General features: G+C 39.9%; 1 protein-coding gene across 1 annotated transcript in view; it reads right to left on the bottom strand.

Annotated features, from left to right (window-relative positions):
* Nucleotides 1-10,599, bottom strand: part of DMRTB1 (DMRT like family B with proline rich C-terminal 1) — an 18,952-nt gene extending 8,353 nt beyond the window's left edge. Inside the window, exon 1 of the mRNA XM_017733534.1 lies at nt 10,393-10,599. Within this exon, the coding sequence (XP_017589023.1) occupies nt 10,393-10,599 (207 nt within the window). The remainder of the gene's footprint in view (nt 1-10,392) is intronic.
* Between the last annotated feature and the right edge of the window lie 8,251 nt (nt 10,600-18,850).

Here is an 18,850-nt window from a genome sequence, read left to right as displayed (position 1 = left end):
CGCCGCGCGCAGGAAAGGGGGCGCCCGGGGGGGCCCGAGAGCCGCTATCACCGCTCTGCCCGGGGGGCAAAGAGGCCCAAAGCTGCAATCAGCCCTGACTGTCTGAGGAATTAAGAGATCCACCCTACCATCGACTCTTACCTAGCGGGCCCAACCCCAAGAATCAAAAGAAATAAAACCACAAGGCCGAAGACTACGCATGCTCTAAAAAGGCGGAACCAAGGAGTGGCCATGCAGATCAATTCCTAGAAAAGTTTTAATATGAATAGAGAACAGACAGTAAAAATGGTATAAAAAGGACTCACCTCGGGCATCAGGTGTGCTCTTGGCAGAGCGCCAAGGCACCCGGCCGTTATCCCTTTGCTTTATTTTATGTGTCTCTTATTGTCTTTATATTAAACTCTTTAAATTCTAACAGGAGAGTGAACCTCGTTTTTCACAACCCAGTAGGACTTTGCACCTAAGTCCTGCAGGTTTCCAGTAGGATTTTGCCTCCCGGGGAGATGTTTTGTTAGTGCAATACCGGCATTGGAGCCCGGACTTGCTCTTGAAAGCAATTCAGACCCAAATCCTCAAATGGACTCAATCCCTCGACCACTCAGCACCAATCCCAGCCTGCAGATTTCTCTATTCCAGTCGCAGACGGAGCCCTCGGCAGCTGCTCTTTGGGAGGGCTCTTAGCTGTGCCTTTGCACCCATGCAGTCAGGGATCCTGTGCCCACTCTCAGGGGAGTGCCAGCAGCTCCTTGTACCCACTTGGAGCCAGTTTTTCCGAGATGGCTTCCAAAGCTTGGTGTGGAGAGCCAGCTTCATGTGCATGGGCATGTGTGTGTTACCATTTCTTCCCAGTTCAGTAAGGCACTTGCTTGATGTGCCTTCAATAGAAGCTGTTCTTCAGTGCAATCTTGAAGTGCTGATTGCCTGTGCCAAGGCCTTGATCTTCCCATACTCATTCTAAACATTGACTGTGTATTAAAATACAGACAGATAAAATATTCCTAATTTTATGCTCCATATTTTTACTGTATGCTGGGGATGTGCTAATTTAGCTGTAGAAGGAAAGAGGATGGATGACACATTCAAAAAAACTGTAATTATATCTTTTCATAGATACCCAATCTGTGTTCATTTGGATACTTGGAGCAGAGGGGGAGAAAGGTAGGCTACATGTATTTTCCCCAGTAATTTTCTATTCTGAGTCACATAATACTATTCTTCAAGACATTTACTCAAATACACAGAAATTTATCTCTTCTCTTTCAAAAGTGGTGTACCAGCCATAGACTGTACCAGTTTCTCCACTAATTAAACTGTATCTTTCAATGTGGATTTTTCTTTTGAACAACTTTCACCTAAACATTCAGGATTTATTGTACTCTCCATATAGTTTATTTCAAACATAACTAGACTTGCTTTTTGTAGAAAAGTGAACATTTTACTTTGCTTGTGAGGTAAATCCTTATTTCTGCAGGCAGTTCAAAGAATTCTATTACTACAATCCTGTTATGTGTTTGTATATACATTTGAGTTAACCTAATCACGCACTGTAAGCAAGACCATAACAGAGAAAAGATAGAACAACTTCAAAATACATTTTTGGAATGAGGTGTAGACTTCTATGTGGATGCAGCTTCATGTCTTATTATAATTTTCTTCTTTGTTCATATTTGAAAGAAAATGAGGGACAATAAAGACTCTTTTCTTTAAAACTTAGTTTTCTCTAGCATTTTATGTAGCATATGGTGGGAGCGGAACATAAAGTGTGTAAAGAGTTGTGTATTAAAGTAGAATTTATAAGAATTATTAACTTGCCAAAATGAAAGGAAGGCAACCTGCTGACTTCATGTTACTGAAATCAATAGCAATAATATCTCTACTCCTTTCCAACTTCTGAATCATATAAAGCGTGTGGTTTTGGTATGCAGTTTATTTTGTACATGAAACAGTGAGGAAAAACAATGGCTTAGCTAAAAGGGAACAAATCAAAAGACTGCCATAAAAGTGAATAGCAGAAAATTGGTGTTTGAGGTTTTTTCCTCTTTCTCAGACTTTCCAGCTAATATTCATACAGTAAATGGGTTTTTTTGGGAAGAAAATTGGTCTGACAATTCACAGAGCAACAGCGACTTAATCAAGAAATTTGTTCAGTCTGAGATCTCCATTAATAAATATTTCCACACTTGGTTCGAAATACATTTTCTTACACATAAAAATCAAGAGTATCTTTCAAATTTTTAAGACATCACATATGAAGATAAAATCCTCTATTCAAAAATTATCTTTGTAGTTTGGAAGTGTCCATTATGTACTTTCTTAAGTCATTACATAAAAATTGTTGTAGCAGTGGTAGTATCAACTCTTCTCCATTATAACTGTGTAGAACTGTGTTTACAGGTCAGTCAGGGCAGAATCAACACGTGGAGATTTACCTGCAGAGACAGAACTGCCCAAGAAGGACTCTCACCTTCACCTGTCCCAGAATATCATTTTAAGAAGTAGCATATTTAGCGTCCTCATACTTAGAAGCTCCTGATAAAAAATATGAAAGCATTTCAAACATCCTCTGGCTGACCTGCAGTACCAAATCCCCCTCTCACTGCTGAGCTCACTGCAGCACGCATCCGTCAGTGCTGCCACAGAACTGCAGGGCTCAGCTCTCTGCTGACAAGCTCACGAGGTTGTCTGATCCTGCCCAAAGCAAGCCTACATGACAATGAATGAACTTCAAGCCACTTCTGTACACTGTATTTTCCACTTTTCTAATCAGTGTGAAATTGTACTGTAGTAAACATCTTCTTTTTAATGTGAGGAAAAGTGCAGTATAGAAACAGTGCAATATGATTATACTTTACCTACCTTAACATTTGAAATGGCTGAAATGTGTTTGGGTTACACCTTTTTTAAACCTGGTCACAGTTAAATCATTTAAATTGAAATAAACAGATTTAGCTTTTCAATTCTCTTTCAGCATCAATTTCTTCATTTTAAAATGTTGTCTTCTGTAATGCAAGCAGGAATCCCACTGAGGTGGGTTTTTTTGTTGTTGTTGTTGTATTTAAAACAGTTTTAACCAGAGCACAATTAGATGTTGACTTTCATCTGCTGTATCAAAAAGGTGAAACTCTATGCTGTGATCAGAGAAAATTGGATGGAGTTTATACATATTTTTAAGTCTTAAAAGTGTATCAAAGTTATATAAGCACTTCTGGTTTCTTTAACAAACACAACTAAAATAAATCTTGAGTACTTAAAATTCAGTATCTTTTTAATATATAACAGTTCTTAAATATTAACAGCAGAGACTTTATTAGTAACGCTGCTGTTTGTTTGTAACAAGATCTTTATTTAAGAGAAAAGAAATAGTGATTAAACTGGAAACTCTGTGATCTGGTTATTTCATGAGTTCCAGAAGGGTGGGGTGGGGTGGACCTGGAGAGAAATCAACCCCAGCAAGGAAAGCAAACACATAGCAGTTCTTATTCTGCATCAATACACCTCTCATAAAAGCAGGAAATAAAATGCATCAAGGGGAAAAGAGTGAGACAGACATAAATACACCTACACGGATGCTTTCTCCAAATAAGTGATAGAGTGTTTAAAGATCCCTATCTAGAAAAAAATAGATCCATGGCAAAAAACTCCTGTGGGAGATGTTGAGTCAGGTTGCAATAAATAAGGATCACTGTATCATCAAAGTCTGATTGTTTGCTTGTATTTCCATGTCTAAGACAATAATTAACCCTTCCAAAGAAATCTTTTGTTTCTTTAGAAGGTCACCTTTGTTGGCATTAATAGAAAAAAGAGAAAACCCAAGGAACAGTCCACTCTGGTAGTGCTATGGCAGCTGCAGGCGTGCCTTTGTTACAGCACCATTTTACATCAGTAAGCTCCCAAATTTAGTGAGTTTTATCCTGGATACCACTAGGCTTGTCAATCAGTCTTCTGCCTAGAGAAATAAACACATTTCTAATCCAGAGTCCTCATTCTCCTTCCCCTCAGCTATAGTTCTTGTCATATTTTCTTAGATACAAAGAACAGAAAATCACATTTGAATTCTCCCAAACAGCAAAAAAAGGATTTCATGCAGAAACAGTCACGCTCTCCACAGTAAGTAGGTGGCCCGTTTAGAGTCATCTTTGCTTAGCACCTATTTTGTGCTGAAATTGTCATATTCCCTTGTCAGCAAGCCTAAAGCAATGCTAATAGATGGAAAAGGCAGGAGACAGCTGAATGACCACTACAAACATCAAGTGTACTTGCTGTGGGCAGGATTCCATTTGTGATTGTCAACACTGGTACATATCCCACATTTTCTAAATGCATTTCTCCACCTCACATCTGAATTAGATTTCAGAATATCTGAAGTAACTTAAACAATGCAGAATAAATAATGCCATCTGTTTGCCATAATTTCTTCCTCTTCAGCCTGGACCCTTTGCAGATACTTCAGTGAAGCCAATAAAAATGAAATAGTGACCAAATAGTGGTTACTTACCAGCATAGAATGAGAGACTATCATCAAAATGTTTACCTTGGAGACAGAACAGACAAGACTAGTGATGATTAATCTCTGGCATGCATGCTAAAATTGATTTCTGGTATTCACACCAGTAGAACATCATCTGGTCTTTGGGGATGATTCTGGGAATTGATAGACTCCCAGTGAGATGATAAAGCTTCTTGCCGGCTCCTTAACCCTGTATGTCAGAGAGAAATTGTGGTTTGTAGCGGGGAAGAGAATACAAGCACCAGCAGTGATGAGTCTGCATTAGCTCTTTCCATCCAGGTATACTGAAGGAGGCTGTTTAAGAAGCATTCCTTCTCTTTGTTATTTCCATACATTTTTTCTATGGACAATGACAACATAATCTTTCCAATTTAGTAGAACCTTCTAGGTAATATATACAGTATATGTACATATATTTGATGTATATATTCTCAGGAGAGGACTTCCACAAATATGAACATAAAAAGATAAGTCTGCCTGTCTCCAGACTGAGGGAGTAAAGCTCTCCTGCCCTGACACACTTACGTCCTTGCTGTGTTAAGACAACTTACACTTCTCTCTTTCCGACATGGAATGTGTTGGTGAGCTACCTCAGCTGGCTCCTGGAACTTCAAAGTCCACTAACACAATGTAGAAAGTAAACTGTAGAATAGAAAATAAAACCAATGCATTGATAGGGCATCATCCTCTTTTCTACATCCTTGATGCAGCAAATTAAAAAAGAAGTCCACTTATTCAACAGGGGACAGCAAATCACCTGTGGCAGCAGAGATTATGGACAAAGAAGACATGAAAGTAGCAGACAGCTGACCAGCAGCTGTGACAGATATAATGATAAACATGCACTGGTGTGAAGCCATAGTAAAGTATTTTCATTGCAGAAACAAGAGGGAAAGCAAAGAGGCACATTTTCTTGGCATTTCATACTTTGTGATCATGAAATCAGACTTTCATCACAACAAATGTAAGTATTTGGAAGATTAGTTATTATGAAGGATAGAAATAACAGAATGACTCAATAGGTTGTTTGCAGTATTTCCTTCAAATCTAAACCAAAACTGATTCTAAGTCAGGAAAGTTTAGTTTGATCAACTCCAGAAAACAAATAGAAAAAGACACCAAATCATCTCTTCAATTTCCCTGGAGCTGTGGGACCCAACTGTCACAAAAGGTTGCCTGTAGCTGCAGGGTCGTGATGTTGGAAAGATTGACCTCCACAGCAGTGGCTGCTGCAGGCAGTCCCTTGCTTAGCTCTTTCCTGGGCAGCAGCCTGTTCCCCTGGGCGACTGCTCCGCTCCCAGCCCTGGCCCCTGCAGAGCCCTGTGCTTAGGGCAGCCATGGCAGCCCTCAACGCACCCTGGCTGCCCAGAGCAGCGGGAGGGGGAGAAAGGGCAGCCGAGGGCCCCACCGCAGAGCACGTGGCCTTCACCCATCCAGAGCACTGCTGTGAGGAACCTCTCGGACTTCTGCTTCCCCAGCCTCTCCTGTGCATGTGAAATAACAGGAAATACAGGGTCAGCAGTGGTGTGAAGTCATGGTACCTGATGGTTGATGATGAGCAATGATCCCTCTTAAGGATTCCTAGTTTTGGCTGAACAGCAGCAGTTGTCTCTTTCTACATGTGTATTGTCATCTTTAAAATGACAGCACCATCAAACACACACGTTTTTATTTAAAATGAAATACTGGAGGGTTGAAGTCTTATCAAAAGCACATATTTAAGCTGAGGACAGGAGCTGCATTTCTGGCAGGTGGAGTGGTACACCTGCTTTGTCATTCCAGTGCAATAACTGCAGGACAGGGAGTAGATTTCATGCCCAGTGTCCCATCCCTTGCGTGCACCGAGCTCTGCCTCAGCCATCCTCAGCCTCTACCACCAGAAATGTCCTTATTCCTGAAGGAGAGTTTGCTTTCAAAGCAGATTGAGCCCACAAATTTCACACTGTAATCAGTTTGCACACAACAGGACTGTTGTCTTAAGGTTTATTAGGATTCCAGTCCCTTAACATATGATGCCTGTTTTCCTTGGATAACAAATCTGAAAATGTTGACCTGGAACACACTGTTTTTCAATATTATAGTAAACTTCCTCACATATTTAATATAAGATTTATCTTTCAGTATTTAAAGGAATGAAAGCACTAATATGGCTACACATAATAAAGTTAATTCATATAGTCACATAATGATGAATGTTCCTGACTAAAGTGTGTTTCTACAAAGTTTATTGAAATCACATATTTACAGTATTTGTATTTTATTTTAGCATTCTTTACCTTATAACTCATACAAAACCAAACAAGTTTGGTATTTTTGAGCACACTGCATTCTTAAGGTTGAAGTGTTAATGATAGTGACTCTTTTTTGCAGAAATGTTCACAGAATATTTACTGGCAGGCACCCATAGATTTCCTGCTCTTTAATAGAAAACCTATACATGTCTGTACTGTACAAATCTGTACTGCATTTTAAGTTATTAACCAGAGGTAGAAGAGTAGATGTAATATATGCATCAATTAGACACAACATCTATCTTTTACAAAAATCACAAAAAAAAATTTCTTTAATAAAAGAATAAGACAACATCATAACTAAAATAAAATAGTTGTGTCTATTGTTGATTCAGACAAGTCTCAGTCAGTACACAGATCTTAATCTTCACTTTTCCCAAGTGTCATTTTTTATGTGTTACCCTTCTAAAAACAAATTTTTAAAAAGCAAAATAAAACCATCATTATCTGCAGGAAATCTTCTCTAAATGAGTTTCCCTTAGTGTAAAAAATAGAGATGATAAGGAATATTTGTGTTGGTAGTAAATAAAGTGTGATGTGGATCTTTTAGGGTGATTACACAGGGCCAATAATTAGGCAGCCATCCTTGCAAAATTACGTATTTTAGTGTTGATTTATTGGCCACGTTATCATGACATTGATCTATCCAGCAGTCTTGTGATTCAAAATGGTGAACTGGTGAATATTACAGATTTTTAATACCTTGATAACAAGTCTGGGGAAAGAAGATGAACTGTCTTCATTATCTCAGTAAGACAAATTTTCCTGTTTTACACCACTCTTTCACCTGTCCTAGCACTCAGACATGGAGAATAAGAATAAAGATTTGACATGAAATTTCAGGAATGTCTCATGCAGTTGTATTAATATTTTCATATACCTATTAGCAATACCAAACCTAGAAAATTTTAGGATTGTGTTCAGCTTTGCCACAGATGTCCTCACAGCAGTGACTCAAAGGTAGTCTGTTCAGCTAATGGATCTCTTCTGTGTTAGATTTCCATGTGCTGAGCTCTTGCTGTTGGTTTTTCATATATACATTATATGCTGTTAAATTTCATTCCATTTCTATTATTCCAGTTGTCACAGTATCTATTTCTTTCCTGTTTGAGCCTTTAATCCTCTTCTATGTTAGTAATATCTCTCAGTGTTTGCTCTCAGCAGAATTTCATTAGCATACTCTTTTCGTGTCAGTCATTACTGCAGATATTAAATAAGGCAGATTCCAGTATTGATCCTTTAAGAATTACAATAATATCTTCCCTTGAGACAACAATTCCTCTTCTAGCACAACCAAGGGGTTTTCCTGCTTTAGCATTTTATTCACAACTTTCTTTGCAGAAGCCTGATAAATCTTATCTGCATCACTTTCTACTGATTAAAGCAGTGGTTTTAATCAACAGAGATACATTCACTCAGCCTGCTTCACCTTTGGTAAACTTAGCTTGCATTTTGTCCTATTTTCCATTTTTTTTTCAACTTACATGGATGTTTTTCTTAAAGAAAAAAACTTCTAGATTCTTGAATATTGTTGAGGTCACTCTAATGTTTTCAGGTTATCCTTTTTTCCTCTTTCTGAAATCCTGGTTTGCTTTTCAGCAGTGCTCTACTACCAGTCAGCAGCTTTATTAAAAATTCTTGCTGCTGGACATGCAATTTCATGTGCCAGTTCTTTCAGAACCCAGGGGTAGAGATTATCCTGTCCTTCCAATTTCAGTGCTTTAAGCTCTTTTTTTTTTACTTCACATATGATAATTTCCATTTCGATATCCACATTCCATTTACATGTTACCTTTTTTTTTTGTGGCTAGTTTTATCTTTAATTGCAAAGTCCCTGACAAACCAATTCTTATTAGGATTTATTTTCATAATAAAGGTCCTTTGATAAATCACATTTCTATGTTTGTATATTTTGCCAAAATAAATTAAAACCCCATATTTTTAGGGTTTGTGGGCTTTTTTAGAACCAATTTTATATATAAAGTTTACTGTGAAAAGAAACAGTTACACATCCATGCATGTAATATTTCTGTGGCAATGTCACTACTATCAGACCATGCCCTGTTTAGAATACAAATACATTTGAAAATAACTTGATTTGTGAAGTGCAAATGGCAGAACTGAACAGCAAACACTGCAATGAAATGACTTGCAGGATTAGAGATTTGTTATCAGAGTATTTAATTCAGGAGCCTGCACTGCATCCTCTAAGCTCCACAGGACAGAGTAAGGTTTTTTGGGAATTGCAGAACTTCACAGATGTATGAAGTTTGCGTACTCTATACTTAATAACAAGGAAATAAGGAAAAATTGCATGACTATGTACCTGGCAGAAATTACACATAGGTTTCGAAGTTATTAATTTTCTCAGTTTGAGCTCTGGGCAATTGTAGATGAAAAATGATGAAGCAAAGTGTCTCCCTTTTACACTGGTTTCCATGATAACAGTGGGGTTTACAGGGAGAAAAGCGTGAGAACAAAATGATGAAGAACAGAGTATGCAGTGAAGGAAGACAGAATAGAAATGGAGTACATGAGGAATAATTTAGAAAGAAAAAGTGCATCTGAGAAAAAAAATGAAAGAGAGGGCAGAAAAAACACTGGAGGCTATTTACAGAATTTACAGAATGAAGTGAAAATGAGAGATCTTGTGCTCAGGATTTTCAGCCTGATTTAGATCAGTACTACAGCAGACGATTAATAAAAATATAAAATTTATGTGGGGACCTGCAGGAAGAGGCAATTTATATTTTTAATTTCTTTATGCTCATAAGAAGACTTCCAGAATATAGGAATATATTGTTAATTAAATACATAAAAATAAGTTTAAAAAGGAAACAATAGACTTGTTGCTTAGAAAGAGCTCCCCTCTCTAGCTGGCAATCAGCAGTGGAATACTGTATAACAGTTCTGGTGCTGTGGATATGCAGTTTAGGCAGTGTTAAGCCAGAAGAAAGGAGAAACGGGTTGATATCTATCTCTTTTCAGTAAAGACTATTGAAAACAAAAATGATTAAAGACAAAATCAGACCTTATGTATAATCATTTTAGACAATTATTAATCATAATGCAGAAGAGTCAGGTCTGACTTTTCAGTAGGGTAAAAAAAAGGCTCTACTAAATTTAATGAAATTGCACTAAATTGATATCAGTACTGACAAGAGAAACAAACAAACAAACAAAAAACTCATGAAAGAATCATACTAGTGTGCATTTCCAGCAGGGCAGAATCTGGCTCACAGATGTTCACGTGCAGGCAGATGGTGTTTGTATGTAATACATGTACAGACAGATAGTCAGGCATAAATAGTGACTGCTAAAAGCATTATTTCCTATAAGACTCAAAAGGAGAGTTTCACTATATACTCAGTTATTTTTTTTCTAAACTTTGGTGCTCCACTAAATCTTTTCATGTACCAGAGTGACTTGACTGCAAAGACAAGGAACATCCCCAACTGTGGCATTTTCCGAAAGAAAAAATGTTTCTGTGTAAACCTGGAAGTGGGGCACAGATTATGTGGAAATTTTAGTCAAAATACTGTGAAGGAAACCACAAGGGCAGTTGACTCCTCAAATTCAGCCCCTCAAACTCACCAGGGGAAAGCAGAGCTCCTGCTGTTGATGTTGCAGCTTTGCAGCCCGGGTGCCCTCACTATTCACTGTTCCTTCTGTCTGCACAATGAAAGCCTGGATTAAACAAATGCAGGAGTTCCATTTAAAGAGCGCGGCCCTGCAGCAGCGGAAAGCTCTGCCTCGGCCTCCCTCACGGCGCCGCTTCCCGCCCTGCAGCGCAGCCGCCATTTTGCCGTGCAGATGGAGGTGTGAGGGCAGAGCACTCTCCCCTCACAGCCTTCAGCTGAGCCTCTCTGACTCTAGGGGCTGGTGTGCACCTCAGGGCAAGGCAAGGCACATTTTTATGGCAGTCGGCTTGCTCCTAGGCATGTTGGGGTTGCTCAGGTGTCTCTGCACACCTGCCAGCCCAGGTGCCTCAGCAGGACACTCCATGCACCTCAGCGGAGGGGCTGAGGTGGGGAAAAGGAACATGGTAACTGTCATTGTAGTACTAAGATGGCGCAAAGAACGACACGGATTCAGGATCAGGTTCAAAGGCCGAAAAATGACTATATTTAATTATATAATTCCACTTATATAGCTTTGTTCCCAAGGGTGGCATAAAAACATTGGATGCTTGACCATCCACCTCCCAGAGGGATTGGCTGAACGGCATAACATCCATTTCCAAAATATTTTTCCCAGTGTGGAAAACAAAGACACAAACAGCCTGCACCTGTGAGATAGTTTACAGAAACTCCAAACTGTTTTCCCAGGTGGTTAGCATGAGAAAGGAGACTTTCACAGGTGGCTGTAAAAATAGGAAAATCTCTCTGCCACCTCTCTTAACATCTACAGGTAACCTCAGAGGGAAATGGAGCCTGGTGCTGCGGCGGCTGAGTGTGGCACCCCTAGAAGGGAAAAACACCCAGGAAGAGAGGAAGAAATAGAAAAAGAGACACAAAATATGGAGTAGCTAAAGTGGGCATTGCAGTCCTTCCACAAAGGAAGCATGAACCCATCCTTCATGGAGGTGCTGCCCCAGAGGAAGCACATCGTGGCCACCCAGGCAAGAGAAGCACTGTCACCAGCCTGGCAGACGATGCAGGGCAGCAGTGTCCAGGAGGAGCAGGCCCAGGCTGAGAGGACCCCAGCCTTTAGGGGAAGAAGCTGCCGAGGAAAAGGTAAGTTTTTTTTAACTGAGGTGTTTTTTTCTTCTGGCTCTTCTGGCATTGCATGGTGTAGCCACCATCATGGCGCCTACTGTTTTTGTAGTACCTGGGGTTGAGGCAGCAGTACACGGCTGTTGTGGCTCATTTGACCACAACTCAGGGGCAAAAATGAGAGGATGAGAGGAAAGCAGGCTAAACCTGGGAGGTTACATTCTCTCAAAAAATAAGTCTCCTGAAGCCCTCTGCTCCTCAGCCTTTCCTTGGGCCAGCAGGCTTCTTCAGCCTCCTTAGCCCTTGGCAGAGTTGTTCTCTGCTGTGGTTACAAACTCTTTTGAGGATGAAAGGGCAGGGGCAGGAGGGCAGCAAGGGCTACCAGCCCCTGGCAGCACTAGCCCTGCTTGGAACCCTGGCACCAACAGCTTCATCCACGGCATTGCCAGGTCTTGTTTGCCAGGCGGGACCCTTTCTCTTGGGAGCTGATGTGCTTTTGCTTGCAGTCTCTGAAAGCTTGCGACAGAATTTCTCTGTATTGCGGGTGGATCTAGATAAAGAATCCATGCAATGGGTTGCGGGGGGTGGGGGTGGGTGCTTGTGCTTTCTCAACAGAGTGCTGTTTCTAGAAATTCAAACTAAACTAGACAGTTCTGTCAAGAAAATGTTATAAGCTCCTGCTAGATCTTATTTCTTTATGCCAGGCATTTATGCTTTGTTTCTGTCACAGTGGCAGGCTGAATTTTCATAGGGATAAAAGTATTCTTGGCAAGGAATAATTAGCAGAATATTATGGATGTAGGTGGGTGTTCCCTGTGCAAGGACAGAGCCAAAGCAAAACTTGTGAGGAGAGAGAAAAGACTGCAGTGACAACTTCGTCCTATTACTGGTTGTGTTCTCAGTGACCTGTAAAATCAACAGAGCTTTTAGTGTTTACAGTGCATCAGGCATAATAAAAAAAAAAAATTGTACATATACAATACATTTGGAGAGAATTGAGTTGAAAGCACTGCTTCAGGAAGCACAGCCATGTTCAAAAGAAGCTGCTGTTTTGTGCATGCGAGGTCTGCGTACACGGCCCTGGATTTCAGAGTACAGTACTTGTGCCCCAGGGGCCCTTGTTTTACTGGGTTCTTGTGACAGCTGAAAATCGTCTCATTAATGTCATTATTGATAGCAAAGGAAATGTACTTAAATTGCTTTTCAGAGAGGATAAAACACATAATTAAACATATTTCAGAATTCTTTTTAATTATATGGAGTCTATTTTTTTATCTTTTACTTGAGCTCCTGAATGTCTTTGTCTATCTAAACAGACAATACATTTGTAATTAATAGCCAGTAAAGACCTCAGGACAGAAATAGAATCCTACAAAAAGATTTCTGTTTTGCTTTATTATATGAACAAATCTCCAAAGAAGACTTTTAATGTCCTAGTTTTTCTCTTTGAATATTCTTATTCCTCTGAGTAGAATCCAACTTGGACAGAGGTTAGTGTACTTGATGCCTGGCTGGGTCATTTTGCTGTCAGGTGTAACTGCACCTGCATGTAGCATTCTTTCTCTTTGTTGGAAAAATCGTGTATTTTTGACCCCACACATCCCCTTTTCTCTCTATTGCCAGCAGCCTGTGTGCAGTGCTAGCACAGCCATCACTTTTCCAGAGATTTTTCCTGCAGTGAATTCCTCATAAAATTCAGAGTTGAGCAGGGCACCCCAGGCTATGGAGCAAAGTGTTGCTGCTGTCCATCTCTTCATTGTTACTGCAGTGATAAATATTCCTTTTGGGGACTGCTCTTAACACTGGGAGCTGTGTTCAAGATGGCAAAAGACTGAGTTCGTTTGGGCACTTTGCTTATAGGGCTGCAAGCAAATGAATTAATTAGAACTTCTCTAATCAATGCAAGATGCCACGTCAGGGAGGTACAAGTCACATCTCATCCATCCTTTCTCTAGAATGGGGAGACAATAAGATAAATGTATTTCCAAATCTCAGTATGCAGCCACTGCTCTGTCTCGATACAGTTAATTTCAAAGAAAGTGTTTGTTCCTTCTGCCTTGTTTCCAATATTTGGAGTTTCAGATGTAGTCTATTTCCAAATGCCCTGTTATTGTTCAGGTTTAATTTTCCTTAGTCTCTCTCTAATGATCTAACTTCTTTGATAAAACAATTTAGTTCATTTTAAAGAGAACTCACATTAAACCTGTTTTGATTGCTTTTCATGCTGAATCCCAAAGATGAAGTCTTGAGTGATTTCTGTTTTCTAAAACAGAGTGCTGAATATCTTTTAAGAAAATGATAATGGACCAAAGAACAATGACTTTAATACATCTCATTTAGTCCTACTGCAGTGAAGGTGGAGCTGTCTGACTAAAACCTTATGCAAAGATACTTTGCTTTCTACAGAGAGATCTATTTGTCTTCATTTTCTAAAGAAGCTTCAAAGTGTGTGACAGATATTAATTCACTCCTAATGTGCTCAGTCTGGGCAGTGCTTTCCTCAAACTTGGGGGGCAGGGGGAGTGTGAGGAACGAGTGGGTGAGCTATGCCTTAGTCCCAGCCCCTGGGACCAAAACACATCAACACCGTCTGAATTAGCGTCCTGTGTTCGCTGAAAAGCCTGGGAAGTGGCTGCCCAGGTGTGACTGTGGCACCGGGCACGTGCAGTGGGGGACAGAGAGGGCAGAGACCGATGCCTGTCAAACCACACGTGGGTTGGCTGCAGCAGCGCAGTAGGATACACCCATAGCCCTACTATATGTACAGCAGCTCTCAGCGGGGTTTATTTGTCGCTCCTTACAGTGCGATTTACCAGGTTTGAGCCAGAGCTCGGGTCTGAAGGCTGTGGGAAGGTTCCTAATAACGTCGTGCCGCCTTCGGATCAGTAGATGGAGCTCCAAGATAAATCGTTCCAGCCCTGAAGCATTGCAATCAATTAAACATAACAGCTGTTAAGAGACCGCAGTAATTACAAGGCTAAATGATATCCTTAAATAATCACTTGGGATTTATGCATCTTATTCCTTAAATCTTATCATACATACATAGAGGTTTGTTAGAGAGAGAAATAAAATTAATTCTGTGCCTCTCTGCCAGATCTCTCTAGTGTCTTTCCAAGTGTTTAGAAGACTGAATGATAGCCAAAGTCACACATGTACTCTTGGCTACAGTGCTTTTTCTTCAGCTGCCTACAGAAATCCAGTTTATAGAAACCTGCTTATGATAATGTGCTTTATTTTTATCCCTCTTAAATTCACTGCATTTCTCCCATATAATAGGAGTACCGACTTCTGTGGTTTTCCCACTTTACCATGTTGGCCCTTGGTCTCCCAAATTATAGCCTATACTTAGTGCTATAATAATTGTTCAGAAATCTGACCCTCTAGTTCAGGGTACTTTTCATTATTATTTAAATTGTCTCTGGCCTCTAGCATTCACATATATGCTAATTGTTCCCAGTGTTTAAATGCATCCCTTAAAACTTTGGGAAGAGGAGGCTGTTGAGTTCCTGATAACAGAAGAAACATCAACAGTATGAATTGCCACCTTAAATTGTGGTGTCTATAAAAGATACAGTTGTCCAACAATATTTTTGTTGTGACAGCACTAAAAGATAAACAATCAGGGCTCCAAAAAAATGGTCTTAAAGTTATTAATTAAATTACGGGGCATATGACAGGAATGACAACTTGTTTTATGAGAATTTGAGCTTTGATAAAATAATTGTCAGAGAGATAGTAACTAATTAGAACACAGCAAGAAGATTGTCATGCAGCTTCTTTCCAGGTAAGTGAAATTAGGAAGAGTTAGGTGGCTATAAGAACAGGCCCAGCATTTTGGAGATCAAAGACAAAATAGGGATTTACTCTTGTAGGAAACCTGGATTAAGTCTGAATTAATGTCCTGTTGTTCACAACATGGGATGGGAAATGCTGCTGGTTTTGTCTTGTATTTGGTTCTCTGTTAACCTCAGGAAATAGCAGTGAAGCCAGGGCTACTCTATATTAATTTATTGAGACTCTGTTTGCATCCTGTTAGTTAACTAAACATGTGTTTGCTTCTCTGACATGTGAGAAATCCACAGAGAAGCATTAGCCATATTATATATTAATGTAAAATGAAATTAGTAGTGATGTGAGCTAATAGGCTGGGCTTTGAACTTTGGCTGCAAGAGGGAAGATTTCTTGCTTGTTCTTCCAACTCAGAGGGATGGTAAACTTCAGGCAGGTGATGGGAAGATGCTGGCATCCAGTAGCAGGAATTGCTGAGATGATTGATCACACACCTTGGGGACCTATTTCCATCTTCAGTAAAATTCCTTCTCATGATTTTCCTAAGGCTGCACCTCACACTGCAGTTTACCTTCCTGTCCCCTTGAAGGAATGAAACCCAGTGTTGTGAGAAGAGCAGGTTGACAGTGAAAATAATGGGACACAGATTTATTATGAATATTTCTCAGAGAGGTCATTCATTGAAGTACACAGCTGACAGTGAAAGCTGAGATAATGTTTCTTCCCATGGGAACAATGCCAAGCTGGAGAGGACAGAACCCCTCACTGAACTCCCTGCTGCCCCACACTGCAGGCCCTGCTGCAGGTGAGCACGAAAATGCACCTGTGTGTCCTGCTCCAGGTCTCAGCTGCAAAATGGCAGCAATTTAGGGGACCAGCTCCCCCCTTCCATTGATCTTGGGCAATGCTGCAGAGTCAGTGCACATCAAGAGCTGAGCATAAGCTGTGTTTGCTAGAGTTTTGCAGTGGAAATTTTCTCTGAGGTTCTGTAGAGTTCACATGCTGTGACCTCCTTGCAATATTTATGGACATGTTTGGCTGAGCTTGTGAGGATCTGTAAATCCCCAGGAGATCTTCATGAAGTATTTCCATTGATGCCACTCACAGTAAACTTTCACCAAAATCCTTGAGTATCTGAAAAAAATAAGACCTTAAAGAGGAAGATTTAAAAAAAAAAAGAGAGGAAATTAATTGGGTGGGAAAAGCAAAACACCTTCTGCTGTTTGAAAATTCAATTCCCTATAACTGTAACCCTTGGTACTCAGAGCAGCAACTTTTATCAGAACTGTGGCTGATTTTTTTAGCAATGTTTTTTACTGCAGTCCAGCTTTGCTATTAAAACCCATTCTTCTGTTATGCCTTGGAGGAGAGATGGCTCTGTTGGGAATAACATAAAGCATGTATATTGGATTTCTTTTTTTAAAAAAAGAGGTTAAAATAGCAATAGCAACCTTGTCAGAGAGCACTGGCTGGGGAGCAGCTTGGAGATGCCAATAGCCCTTGGGCTTGCCTTCAGTGGTCCAGTCTCACAGGTGGTTGTCAACCTTTGAAAATACTGTCAGTATTGATTGTTATTTTTAATTATCAAGGTAAACACTGAAAGTTAAGTGAGAGCTAAGAAGCATGGCTTGTCAGTTAAGCTGAGATCTGAAATGCATTAATGGTGAAATTTCCATCTTCTAAAAACCCTCTGGGATTTTTTGAAAGAAAGGAAAGGACAGACATGTATATGATGAAGTTTAAGCAGAGAAGTAATATGATTTTGGTAAAAAATTGATGTGGAACAGAACCTGAATTCTTAAGCCAGCACAGGTGAGTTTGACTGTGAACTTTGTGATCAGAGCTGGTTCAGTCTCCGTTTTGAACAGCAGCTTCAGGGAGAAAAGCAGATAATGAAATTATTTCTATTTAAAACATTTTATTCCTTCAAGTTGAGTCTGGTTGCCCAAAGTGGAGAAGTAAGTTGAATAAGAATGACATCAAGAAGCTTCACAGGTAAAAAGAAAATACAGAATATCAGGAGAGACTGACATTTTCACTTGGCATAAACCAGCAGAGTAGCAAGCACTCATTATAAGTAGTGCTATAGGAGAAATTCTCCTGGAAAGATGCTGAATGTTCATTTTTTTCATTGCACCACCTGCCCCAAGGCCAAACCTGTCCAGAATTTTAAACATGTAGTCCCAGGCAAAAGTGTTAAAACCAGGTACAACTTATATAGCTTTTCTTGAGTAGGTACAGTCTGGATATAGACACTGAAGTTTCAGGGAACTTGCTGTCATATGTTTGTTAGTGTGAGTAAAAAATTCAGTGTTGAGCCACAATCTAGCAGCAACAGAGGGAAAAACTAAGGGGAGGGGCCTGTGTGCTACTGAAAAGAAAAAATGACACTATATCCCATATATCTCCTACATCCTCTCAGAAGGACCCACAGACATGGAATGCTCTCTGGCCAGGAGGCAAGGGAGGCAAAGAGCTGAAGCACAAAACTGTATAACAGAACTGTCGCTCCCTCCTAGTGCTTTGTCTTTCTGCAGCCTCTGCCTGGGAATCCTGGAGTGTTCATTTACCAGTACTGAAATCTCTCCCTGGAAAGGTTTTAAAGGAATTAGGGAAGAGCAAACAAATACGGAAACAAATCTAGCAACAGAATTCCAGCTCCTCTCATAAATTGCATGCTGGCCTAAGCTTTAGCTGGAATTTCAAGGCAAATGTTAATGGTCTGGTAAGACTTATAGTCACAGGAGGGGTTTTTTAAATGGAAATAACATTGATAATACAGTGAATGGTTCAGGAAATGATTCACTTTAAACTAAAACTTCAAAGATAGACAGGTGAGGCTCATTTACTGGAGAAACCGCCCATGTAAAATAATATGCCTAAATCTCTCTGACCAAGGAGACAGCTTATTTCAGAGATAGTCATCCAAGACCTCAGCTAGTGGAAATCAGCATAGCTCGACTGATTGAATCCTGTGGAAACATAATTAGGTAGAGTATCCCCTGCATTCCATTTCTTAGAAAGAGGTAAGGACAGGTCCAGTTCTTGTGGCAAAGAGGACAGAAGCTGTGACAAGGAATAATCTACAGGAGAGACATAATGAAAGGGAAATAAATTTGTCTGTCAAAGGATTCAAAACAGTTTGGAACAATAAAAAAATGCAATATAGCTGTTCATTTTTGAGACAGTGTCATAAAAAGGCTGATCAAAAACTCCATCCGACTTTGCAGTAGAAAAGATTAAGTAAAATGATACCATTTTCAGTAGAAAATTGTAGGGAGAAAAAAGCAAAAGAGCTCAGCTCTTGCTCTGCAGAGTGATTACTAAGAGATACCTACTCAAGCTTTGTTCTGTCAGAGATTGTGATAACACTTACAGAGATACAGCCAGACTGTCTGTTTGGCTAGACAGCATTAATATAAACCACGTAATTTAGAAAGTACCTCTCCAGATTCCATCTCCAGATAGAAATCTGCTAATGAACCATGATTCAGTTATATTCCTAATCAGGAAAATGTTTTTCAAGCTGTATTCTAACTGGGCAG

This window comes from Corvus brachyrhynchos, unplaced genomic scaffold (assembly GCF_000691975.1).
Source record: "Corvus brachyrhynchos isolate BGI_N302 unplaced genomic scaffold, ASM69197v1 scaffold34, whole genome shotgun sequence".
In the NCBI taxonomy this organism is placed as follows: Eukaryota; Metazoa; Chordata; class Aves; order Passeriformes; family Corvidae; genus Corvus; species Corvus brachyrhynchos.
This window is presented reverse-complemented; position numbering and strand designations above follow the sequence as displayed.